This window comes from Aquarana catesbeiana, linkage group LG08 (genome assembly GCF_042186555.1).
Source record: "Aquarana catesbeiana isolate 2022-GZ linkage group LG08, ASM4218655v1, whole genome shotgun sequence".
NCBI lineage: Eukaryota > Metazoa > Chordata > Amphibia > Anura > Ranidae > Aquarana > Aquarana catesbeiana.
The window spans coordinates 284,680,678-284,693,651 of NC_133331.1; the positions used below are offsets into that span (position 1 = coordinate 284,680,678).

The 12,974-nt window shown below is 43.5% G+C and overlaps 1 protein-coding gene across 1 annotated transcript in view; it reads right to left on the minus strand.

Moving 5' to 3' along the window:
• The window catches only part of LOC141106765 (uncharacterized), a 136,032-nt gene that overhangs the window by 6,804 nt on the left and 116,254 nt on the right, over nucleotides 1-12,974 (minus strand). The window contains exon 22 of the mRNA XM_073597692.1: nucleotides 9,628-10,383. Coding sequence (XP_073453793.1) covers nucleotides 9,628-10,383 — 756 coding nt within the window. The remainder of the gene's footprint in view (nucleotides 1-9,627; nucleotides 10,384-12,974) is intronic.

Below are 12,974 nucleotides of genomic sequence, written 5' to 3' on the forward strand. Positions count from 1 at the left end.
TGGCAGCACTCATACGTCTATTTGCCAAAGACAACCTCTGGATATGCCGCTGAGCACGTGCACCCAACTTCTTTGGTCGCCCATGGCGAGGCCTGTTCTGAGTGGAACCTGTCCTGTTAAACCATTGTATGGTCTTGGCCATTGGCCACCATGCTGAAGCTCAGTTTCAGGGTCTTGGCAATCTTCTTATAGCCTAGGCCATCTTTATGTAGAGCAACAATTCTTTTTTTCAGAGCCTCAGAGAGTTCTTTGCCATGAGGTGCCATGTTGAACTTCCAGTGACCAGTATGAGAGAATGAGAGCAATAACGCCAAATTTACTACACCTGCTCCCCATTCACACCTGAAACCTTGTAACACTAACGAGTCACATGACACTGGGGAGGAAAACTGGCAAATTGTGCCCAATTTGGACATTTTCACTTAGGGGTGTACTCACTTTTGTTGCCAGCGGTTTAGACATTAATGGCTGTGTGTTGAATTATTTTGAGGGGACAGCAAATTATACTGTTATACAAGCTGTACACTCACTACTTTACATTGTAGTAAAGTGTAATTTCTTCAGTTTTGTCACATGAAAAGATAGAAGAAAATATTTACAAAAATGTGAAGGGTGTACTCACTTTTGTGAGAGAATGTATATAAAAGTGCGGAAATTTCTTGAAGACCCCTCGTATCTATATATAGTCATGTACTTAAAGAATATTCTTCCCCTTCAAATGTCGATGAGGGTTGCCACCACCATCCCTAATATATCAAATGCAGATTATTATAGACCTTTTATGGGATTTTGTCAGCAACCAAACATATAAACATAGAACATTTGTATATAAATTATTTTATTAATCACATTGAATAAAATTAGCCAATAAAATTGGCCTCATAATAAAAGCAACAATAAGTGTACATTTACAAAAAGAACAAAGGGATCAATATGGCAGAAAATGTACTTGACAGAAAGTGGTACGCAAACTGAGATGACATCACCACAGTACGTTTCAACTTGAAAAACCCAACATACGTTAAACAATGTTCTTCATCGGGGAAGTACCACGCTACAAGGTAATAATATAATTGTCAAAAACATGAATATTCAATTTATATTTAATGAGGTACTTGGATATATAACCTTTTTTCAACTTACATCATATACATCTGCAGATTCACCTATAATCCCGAAAGACATCCACTGAGGCCCATTCAATGGCTAAGAGAGGGAATAAAAACTGCACCCAAATGTAACAAAGCCAAATGGAGACACACATCAAAACTACAGAGATAGGAGGAGGAGGGACCCGACGGCCATTTCGATTTATAGTTGTTGAGCTATGGAATGTTCTCTGTTTTTGTTTTTCATTTAGATTTATATACTGTATCATTGTCTACCCAAATTAAAATATATACACTATATTACCAAAAGTATTGGGGCACCTGCCTTTACACGCACATGAACTTTAAAGGGGTTGTAAAGGTTCATCCTATGCATTAAGGTGAAAAAACATCTTACGATCACTGGCCCCCCATTTTACTTACCTGAGCCCTGGAAAGTCCCGCGTCGCAAATGCGCTCTTCTTTTGCTCGGTCTTCTTGGCTCTTCATTGGATAGATTGATAGCAGCACGGCCATTGGCTTGCGCTGCTGTCAATCAACTCCAATGAGGGCCAGGGGCGGGTCCGAGTCCTGTAGTTGGCGGCTATGGACGCCAAATACAGGTCTCGGGAGCGCTCCCGCAAGGTAACCCCCTTGGGAAAGTGCTTCCCAGAGGGGGTTATCAGAAGCGGGGAGGAGCCGAGACAGCCGCTGAAGGACCCCAGAAGATGAGGATCGGGGCCACTGTGTGCAAAACGAGCTGCACAGTGGAGGTAAGTATGACATGTTTGTTATTTAAAAAAAAAAATATTCGAACCTTTAGTGTCACTTTAATGGCATCCCAGTCTTAGTCCGTAGGGTTCAATATTGAGTTGGCCCACCCTGCAGCTATAACAGCTTAACTCTTCTGGGAAGGCTGTCCATGAAGTTTAGGAGTGTGTCTATGGGAATGTTTGACCATTCTTCCAGAAGCGCATTTGTAAGGTCAGGCACTGATGTCAGATAAAACAAAATGGAGTGTAGTGAGGCTTGTTTGATCATGTAAAACACTTCAGTACCGTGACTCTATGGTTGCCTTCCAACCCCCATAAACAATGCAACAAGTTGTCCCAAACAGAGGGGGACCAAAAAAGAAAAGCGGGGCTCGGGGGAAGGCACACTCAGTATGTAGTCAATATAAAATCTATATTTATTGGTACAAAATGGATATACATGGAGATATGTGCACAAGCATGATCACAAAAAGTATGATGATACTGCCCTTATATAATTGATCAAAAGACTATTTTGATCAAATACAAAACAAACACAGACTAGGGAAACATAAAACATGTATAGGTAGACAGAAACAAGACAAATGCGTCCGGACGTCTTGGCTATTGATGTCTACACAAACCACCTGGGGAAATTGTGCAGCGATTGCTGAATACGGTTTGTGGTGCAGGCATCAATACCCCCGGGGGGAGGACGGCTCATGAATGGGGGGGTATGGGGTGGTGAAGGGAGGGCAAAGGGAAGTGGAGGGGGGGGGGGGAAGAAAAAAAAAAAAGGGGGGGGGGGGATGGGGAACCTGGAGGGAGGTAATCGGCCGTAGGGTAGGATGCTGGTATGAGGTCTGTGGTCAGACTTCAATGTGTCCTGGTTAGGAAATAGGTGTTGGTCATGTGGTACAGCTATGGGATCACTGTTCCCAGGTTCCGGAGTAATAGGTTGCAGCGTGTACAGTCCCCAGTGCGGGTAGACTCTATGCAGGAAATGCAGGTCCCGTTCTGAACTGCTGAGGTGCTTCCGGATGGCGGTGGCTCCAATGTTGTGAACAAACCTCCCTGTCACCATGTACACTTCCGTGTCCTGACCTGGGTAGTTATCCGTGATTCGCGGTATATTGCTGGTATGCCACTATTTTATGGCTGTGACCATACACGCAGGTACACCTATCGTCCTACATACGGCTGCTCCAGACTTTGGAGCGGGATGCTCCCTCGATGTGTGAGCCGGCTAGCCCCCACGGGGGATGACAGCGGGCGTGACGTCCGGGCGCAGTGACGTCACTGCGTGTATGGTCACAGCCATAAAATAGTGGCATACCAGCAATATACCGCGAATCACGGATAACTACCCAGGTCAGGACACGGAAGTGCACATGGTGACAGGGAGGTTTGTTCACAACATTGGAGCCACCGCCATCCGGAAGCACCTCAGCAGTTCAGAACGGGACCCGGAAGTGGTAATGTACTTGGCTATATTCCATGTTCCTTTACCTATACCTGTCACCAACTGACTTTATCATAGCATTTCCTGCATAGAGTCTACCCGCACTGGGGACTGTACACGCTGCAACCTATTACTCCGGAACCTGGGAACAGTGATCCCATAGCTGTACCACATGACCAATACCTATTTCCTAACCAGGACACATTGAAGTCTGACCACAGACCTCATACCAGCATCCTACCCTACGGCCGATTACCTCCCTCCAGGTTCCCCATCCCCCCCCTTTTTTTTTTTTCTTCCCCCCCCCCCTCCACTTCCCTTTGCCCTCCCTTCACCACCCCATACCCCCCCATTCATGAGCCGTCCTTCCCCCGGGGGTATTGATGCCTGCACCACAAACCGTATTCAGCAATCGCTGCACAATTTCCCCAGGTGGTTTGTGTAGACATCAATAGCCAAGACGTCCGGACGCATTTGTCTTGTTTCTGTCTACCTATACATGTTTTATGTTTCCCTAGTCTGTGTTTGTTTTGTATTTGATCAAAATAGTCTTTTGATCAATTATATAAGGGCAGTATCATCATACTTTTTGTGATCATGCTTGTGCACATATCTCCATGTATATCCATTTTGTACCAATAAATATAGATTTTATATTGACTACATACTGAGTGTGCCTTCCCCCGAGCCCCGCTTTTCTTTTTTGGTCCCCCTCTGTTTGGGACAACTTGTTGCACTGATGTCAGATAGAATGCCTGGCTCGCAGTCTCCGTTCTAAGTCATCCCAAAGCTGTTCTGTCGGGCTGAAGTCAAGAGTCTGTGCAGGCCAGTCAAGTTCCTCCACCCCAAACTCACTCATCCATGTCTTTATGGGCCTTGCTTTGTGCACTGGTTTAAATCATTTGGTGGAGGGGATTTATATTTTTTATGGTGTGGGGTTGTATTTCAGGGGTTGGGTTTGGCCCCTTAGTTCCAGTGAAAGGAACTCTTAAGACGTCAGCATACCAAGACATTTTGGACAATTTCATGCTCCCAACTTTGTGGGAACAGTTTGGGATTAGCCCTTCCTGTTACAACATGACTGTGCACCAGTGCACAAAGCAAGGTCCAAAAAAACATGGATGAGCTAGTTTGGGGTGGAGGAACTTGACTGTCCTGACCTCAAGCTGATAGAACACCTTTGGGATGAATTAGAGCGCAGACTGCGAGCCAGGCCTGCTCTCCAACATTAGTGTCGGACCTCACAAATGCGCTTCTGGAAGAATGGTCAAACATTCCCATAGACACACTCCTAAACCTTGTGGACAGCCTTCCCAGAAGAGTTGAAGCTGTTATAGCTGCAAGTGGTGGGCCACGTCAATATTTGCAAAAAGGAAATAGCCCCAGGGGAATGTGGCATGGACTCCACAGACCTAGTCTTCATTTGAGGTTTCTCTTAAAATGTTTTTTGGCCACGTCAATATTGAACCCTACAGACTAAGACTGGGATGCCATTAAAGTTCATTGGTGGGTGGGCCAATTCAACATTGAACTCTACGGACTAAGTTCATGTGTGTGTGTAAAGGCAAGCGTCCCAATACTTTTGGTAGTATAGTGTATATATAATAGAGTGATACTATTCTATCTAAGCTATAGGGTGACCACCCAAACTCCCCACACTCTATTTCCTTCAGCCTGTGCTTTCATCTCACCACTTATCTAACCATCCATACACACTTACCTAACATTCCCACATACATCCAACCATCCAAACCATGTCTAACCCCAACCTGACCACAGAGTCACCTAACCGCATGCATCCAACCATACACCCCCACCCTCACATATGAGAATTCCAACCAACATTCAAAATCTAGCTCTATGACTGCCCCTAAAATCCCCCACACACACCCATCCAACACCTTCACCAAAAATCCCCCTGCCAAGACACCCCCAGCATTCAACACAGCACTTAACCACCCACTGGCCCCCACACCAACCTGATCCCTTGACAGCCTCCACCAGACAACACTCCCATGGGGGGTCCACCACATCTTTTCCCAATCCAATATCAACCCGGGTTATATTCAGAAAACTCCAGCCATCCCATAAGTATCTCCTCAAAGAACCAAAACACCTAGCCTTAACCCCCCCACATAGTGGAGTCTTACCATTAACAGAATAATTTGCTTGACAGATCTGGTCACAGATCTCTCCTTCAGACAGCACCACCAGCACTTCAGTGCTGCAATGAGAAAGACTGTCAAAAGGTATATATACCCCTAATGATTGGGCCTCATTAGGTGTCTCCACTTTGGACTGCTTTAGCAGTGTGGACTGAATGGCTTCCGGCGTCCTCCATATCCCACAGCACATGCACGCGGGTGTGATGACTCACGTCCGGTCCTAGCTCGACGCACTTCCGGTGCGCCGTTACTTGCCGAAAAACTGGAAGTAGCCGTCCCAGGAAAAAAACGCTGACACAGGACTTCCGCCCAAACTTCTTTGATGTTAAAGGGCCAACTGATCCACTCCTCAACCCAAAGAGATGAGCCCATCTAGGCGGACATTACGGCCCAGACCAAGATTACTGGGCGTTCCTGTGCCGGGTACAACTGGGTTTACAGCTCTCACTCTCCATGTACCATACCTGTGCAACGATTATGTGGAAAGCCACGGGACCACAGATGAATCTGCTAACACTAAAAGAATACAAGATGTACATCATAAATAAAGATATCGCTCAGCTTAAACATTACTATATAGAAATCAAAAAGCGTTTAACCAACCTCTACCTGCTTTAATACACCCAGCATGTTTATGCGAGTTGTATTTTTTTTTTAAAAATGAGTTTTTTTCTTTGTGGTTAGGACCATCGAAATAGTGTCCCTAATGTTAAAATGGAAAGGGGGGGAAGAAAAGAAAAAAAAACACCAAAGGAAAGAAAAGGAAGATATGGAAGGGAAAATGAAGAGAGAGAGAGAGAGTCCTTTCTCACAACTGGGAGTCTTCGCTCTCTTTCTCAGTCTTTTTTGATGGAACTAAAGCCTTCTAGGAAGGGCCTAAAATTCTCAGATTCATTCAACCCGGGCGGTATTGTTGCCCCCAGGGTGTGAATCTATTGCATTTCTTTTTGAAGCAGTGCCAGTCACCTCCCCTAATAAGTACAGTGCATCCGGTAAGTTCTCACAGTACTTCACTTTTTCCAAATTTTTTTATGTTACAGTCTTATTCCAAAATGGATTCAATTCATTATTTTCCTCAGAATTCTACAAACAATACCCCATAATGACAACGTGAAAGCAGTTTATTTGAAATCTTTGCAGATTTATTAAAAATAAAAAATGAAAAAAAAAAAAATCACATGTACATAAGTATTCACGCCCTTTGTCATGACACTCAAAATTGAGCTTAGGTGCATCCTGTTTCCATTGATCCTCCTTGAGATGTTTCTAAAACATGTGGTAAATTCAGTTGTCTAGACATGATTTGGAAAGGTACACACCTGTCTATATAAGGACCCACAGTTAACAGCACAAACCAAGCCATGGAGTCCAAGAAATTGTCTGTAGACCTCCGAGACAGGATTGTATCGAGGCACAGATCTTGGGAAGGGTACAGAAAAATTTCTGCAGCATTGAAGGTCCCAATGAGCATAGTGGCCTTTATCATCCGCATATGGAAGATGTTTGGAACCACCAGGACTCTTCCTAGAGTGGGCTCAGCCAAACTGAGTGATCAGGGGAGAAAAGACTTAGTCGGGGAGGTGACCAAGAACCCGAAGGTCACTCTGACAGAGCTCCAGCGTTTCTCTGTGGAGTGAGGAGAACCTTCCAGAAGAACAACCATCTCTGCAGCACTCCACCAATCAGGCCTGTATAGTAGAGTGGCCAGATGGAAGCCGCTCCTCCGTAAAAAGCACATGACAGCCCACCTGGAGTTTGCCAAAAGGCACCAAATTCTCTGGTCTGATGAAACAAAGATTGAACTCTTTGGCCTGAATGGCAAGCGTCATGTCTGGAGGAAACCAAGCACCGCTCATCACCTGACCAATACCATCCCTACAGTGAAGCATGGTGGTGGCAACATCATGCTGTGGGGATGTTTTTCAGTGGCAGGAACTGGGAGACTAATCAGGATCGAGGGAAAGATGAATGCAGCAATGTACAGAGAAATCCTTGATGATAAGCTGCTTCAGAGCGCTCTGGACCTCAGGCTGAGACGAAGGTTCATCTTCCAACAGTACAGCAACCTTACGCGCACAGACAAGATAACAAAAGATAGGCTACAGAACAACTCTGTGAAGGTCCTTGAGTGGCCCAGCCAGAGCCCAGACTTGAACCCAATTGAACAACTCTGGAGAGATCTGAAAATGGCTGTGCACTGAAGCTCCTCATCCAACCTGATGGAGCTTGAGAGGTCCTGCAAAGAAGAATGGGAGAAACTGCCCAAAAATAGGTGTGCCAAGCGTGTAGCATCATACTCCAAAAGACTTGAGGCTGTATTTGGTGCCAAAGGTGCTTCAACAAAGTATTGAGCAAATGCTGTGATACTTACTGTATGTACATGGGATTTTTTTCATTTTTTATTTTTAATAAATTTAAAAACATTTCAAACAAACTTCTTTCACGTTGTCATTATGGGGTATGGTAGGGTATGTAGAATTTTGGAGGAAAATAATGAATTTAATGCATTTTGGAATAAGGCTATAAAGTGAAGCACTGTGAATACTTTCCGGATGCACTGTATATGCACTCTTTCGAATGCCACAAAGGTAATTTTTGGCATTCTATATCCATTGGTTTTGGCAACATGCCTTCCCAAGGTTAGATAGAGATTGCCAATTTGCATAGAATAAATGTGCTTGTAGATACGTCTCCAGAACTCCTCCCGGGTCTTTCCTACCTAATAGGCCCCACATTCGCAATGAAGAAGGTAGACAATACCTTTATACGGCAGTTTACAAAATGTTTGGGTTCAAACCAATTCCCATTTGGTAGCCTGAAACTCTTTTGTTTGGGTACACATTGACAATAAGAGCAGTTCCCACATGGGAAGGTACCCTTTATTTTATTATTATTATTATTATATAATAATTATTATATATTTTAATTATTTTATTATTATTTTAAGGATCTTTATTATTTTTGAACTCGCTCTGTACCAGACGATCTTTACAGGAGTTCTGGAGACGTATCTACAAGCACATTGGCAATCTTTATCCAATCTTATTTTTTTTCCCGCTTTTGTACACGTCCTCCAAGGCAATGCTCATCTCCCCAAGGCCATTTTTTGACAATCCATTACCTATTAGTCTAGAAAATAATGGACAGAACTCTTTTTTTTTTTTTTTTTTTTTTTTAATATTCGTCTCCCATTGATTTCCATGGGGTTCAGGTTTGGCACCCAAAATTTGGTCATGTTCACCGAGCCAAACCCAGACACGCTGTCACTAATAAATTATATGGAAGACGGAGTCAACATGGCTGACAAGAAAAGTTTTTAATTTCCAACAAACCCCAAGCTGTGCAGAAACATGACTAATCTCCAAGGGGCGGAGCGAAACGCGTTGGACACGTGGTCTGGTTGGTTCCAGGCTGAGGTTGCCACTTTCACACCATTCTCTGGTGTCTAATTAGATGTCCTCTCCAATGAAAGATGAATACCGACGCTCACTGTGTGACTTCTCTGGTGTTTAAGAAAGCTTCCTTACTGAGCTTAACATTTCCCGCACTCTGAACAGGAATACGGACGCTCACTGTGTGACATCTCTGGTGTTGAAGAAGGCTTCCTTTCTGAGTAAAACATTTCCCGCACTCTGAACAGGAATATGGACGCTCACCTGTGTGAATTTTATAGTGTGTAAGAAGGCCTCCTTTCTGAGTAAAACATTTCCCACACTCTGAACATGAAAAGGGACGCTCACCTGTGTGACTTCTTTGGTGTCGAAGAAGGTTTTTTTTTTGAGTGAAACATTTCCCACACTCTAAACAAGAATATGGACGCTCAGCCGTGTGACTCCTCTGGTGTCGAAGAAGGCCTGTTTTTTGAGCGAAACATTTCCCGCATTCTGAACAGGAATGCAGATGCTCATCTTTGTGACTTCTCTGGTGATAAACGAGGCTTCCCTTCCAACTAAAACATTTCCCGCACTCTGAACATGAATACGGACGCTCACCTGTGTGAATTATCTGGTGTTTAAAAAGGCCTGCCCTGTCAGTGAAACATTTCCCACACTTTGGACAGGAATACGGACGCTCACCTGTGTGACACCTCTGGTGTTGAAGAAGGCCTCCTTTCTCAGTAAAAGATTTCCCGCACTCTGAACAGGAATACGGACGCTCACCCGTGTGACTTCTCTGGTGTGTAAGAAGGCCTCCTTTTTGAGTAAAACATTTCCCACACTCTGAACATGAATACGGACGCTCACCTGTGTGACTTCTCTGGTGATCAACAAAGTTTCGTTTCCAAGTAAAACATTTCCCGCACTCTGAACATGAATATGGACGCTCACCTGTGTGACTTCTCTGGTGTCGAAGAAGGTTTGCTTTTTGAGTGAAACATTTCCCACACTCTAAACAAAAATAAGGACTCTCACCTGTGTGACTCCTCTGGTGTTGAAGAAGACCTGATTTTTGAAGGAAACATTTCCCACACTCTAAACAAGAATAAGGAAGTTTACCTGTGTGACTCCTCTGGTGTCGAAGAAGGCCTATTTTATGAGCGAAACATTTCCCACATTCTGAACAGGAATACGAACGCTTGTCTTTGTGACTTTTCTGGTGATAAATGAGGCTTGATTTCCAACTAAAACATTTCCCGCACTCTGAACATAAATACGGACGCTCTCCTGTGTGAATTCTCTGGTGTTTAAAAAGGCTTGGTCTGTCAATGAAACATTTCCCGCACTCTGAACAGGAATACGGACGCTCACCTGTGTGACTTCTCTGGTGCTCAATGAGGTTTCGTTTCCGAGTAAAACATTTCCCGCACTCTGAACATGAATACGGACGCTCTCCTGTGTGACTCCTCTGGTGTATAATGAGGCTTGATTTGTCAGTGAAACATTTCCCACATTCTAAACAAGAATACGGACGCTCACCTGTGTGACTCCTCTGGTGTCGAAGAAGGTGAGCTTTTTGACTGAAACATTTCCCACACTCTGAACATGAAAGCGGACGCTCATCCGTGTGACTTCTCTGGTGTATTAGGAGGCCTCCTTTCTGAGAACAAAATTCCCCGGACTCTGAATATGAATAAGGACGTTCGCCTGTGTGACTTCTCTGGTGTGTAAAAAAGCTCACTCTGTCATTGAAACATTTCCCACATTCTAAACAGGAATATGGATGCTCAATCATGTGACTTCTCTGGTGTCGAAGAAGGTTTGGTTTTTGAGTGAAACATTTCCCACACTCTGAACATGAATAAGGACGTTCGCCTGTGTGAGTTCTTTGGTGTATAATGAGGCGTGTTTTCGTAGTGAAGTTTTTCCCACACTCTGAACATGAATTTGGATTGTTTCCCTTGTGACTTTTCTGGTCCGTAAGAAGTTTGCTTCTCTTAGTGAAAGATTTCCCGCACTCTGAACCTGAAAGATTCTCCATGGTGTGAGTTTTAAGATGTAGAAGAAGTTCAGATTTCCTCTTAAAATATTTCCCGCACTCCAAACAAGATAATGAACTCTCTCCTGTGGGAAATCCTTCATGGATTAGAGAAGACTCCTTGGGTATAGATGGAGGTGTTGATGGATCTGCACTGTGAGAATGGAGATGGATATCTGAAGTAACAGGATGTGATTGGTCAGAAGATTCCTCAGGATTAGAGGGATCCATTGATGTCTCCACATGATATGGTCTGTGGTGTGTCATTTCACTCATTTGGTTTACTTCAGGAGAATATTCAGCAATGTCATAATTTTTTGCATCATAATCTGGAGATGAAAAAATATCTCCCTCCGAGGTCTTCCTGACATGGTGTCCATCTGTTAGAAAGTAAATATGAAATATAAAGGAATTCACATTTTGCAGTCACCAATACTATATGAAAACATAAAAAAAATCTGACGAAGTACAATACACCAAACCAACTATGATACATGAGGTACCACTGATTGTACATTGATAACATTGGAATATTGAGGAATGGAGATGGACCTTTCATATGGTGTACAGTATCTCCTCCTCATTTGTTGGGAACATGACGTTATATTGAGGAATGGAGATGGACCTTTCATATGGTGTACAGTATCTCCTCCTCATTTGTTGGGAACATGACGTTATATTGAGGAATGGAGATGGACCTTTCATATGGTGTACAGTAACTCTTTTTTCAAACTTACTATGTAGCAATTTAACAAAGACTTAATTCTACTGGTAGGTAACATGACTTTTTTCAGATTAAACTGACATCTTAACTCACCTGGTCAACCAAATATATATGAATCTCATCTTACCATAGACTGTGAAGTTTCTAAAATGTTTGCTCAAACTACATACCCTATACTTGAAGAAGCAAACTGAAAATACTTTCTGCATTTCAAGTTTATCTAGTTTGACCTCCTGTGTTACTCTCTCCTTTACAATAAAGTCTCCTCTTACCCGGTGATGTGAGGGGCGGCTGATTCTCCATCATGACGTCCTTGTAGAGATCCTTGTGTCCTTCTAAATACTCCCACTCCTCCATGGAGAAATAGACAGTGACATCCTGACACCTTATAGGAACCTGACACACACAATGATACAGTCACCATCCGGACACATCCCTTGTCTGTTACTGGATAATGTCCCAGAATTCCCGGCACCGCTCACCTCTCCTGTCAGCAGATCAATGATCTTCTTGGTGACTTCTAGAATCTTCTTCTTGCTGTTTCTCTCAAGATTCAGGAAGATAGGTGGAGACACAGTAATGGGGTTTTGTCTTTCTCTCGTTCTTGTAGACAAGCAGGGACTTTTCCTCTTTGTAATATTCTCAAGAGATGTCTTCATAACTACAGCACAGTCCTGTGATATACAGTAGTAAATATAATATTAGAAACCTCTCCAGACTGGTTAGTGTCCCATTATTAGAAATAGGGTGATGTCATATCATCATATTAGTATCCTTCTTACCTCTGCAGTCAGCATGTGGATGATCTCCATGGCGAGATTCAATATCATCTCATTCAAGGAAAGTTTATTGTTTTCTAATTTTCCATCATTCAGGGTCTGCCGATTCTCCATCATGATGTCCTTGTAGAGATCCTTGTGTCCTTCTAAATACTCCCACTCCTCCATGGAGAAATAGACAGTGACATCCTGACACCTTATAGGAACCTGACACACACAATGATACAGTCACCATCCGGACACATCCCTTGTCTGTTACTGGATAATGTCCCAGAATTCCTGGCACCGCTCACCTCTCCTGTCAGCAGATCAGTGATCTTCTGGGTGACTTCTAGAATCTTCTCCTTGTCACATAAAGGAGGCAGGGGGGCAGATGAATGGACAGTGATGTGTCTCGGGGTTCCTCTCCATCCTTCTGATACATGGTGATGTCTACTGGAGGTCACATACTCACCAGATATCTTCTTCACTACTGTGTAATCCTATTGAGATATGTCATCACAAATGTAAATGCTTACTAAAGTCATTCAGTGACATTCCCAGAATTTCCCCCATATCAGGTCACATCATCTTCACTTTATACATTCAG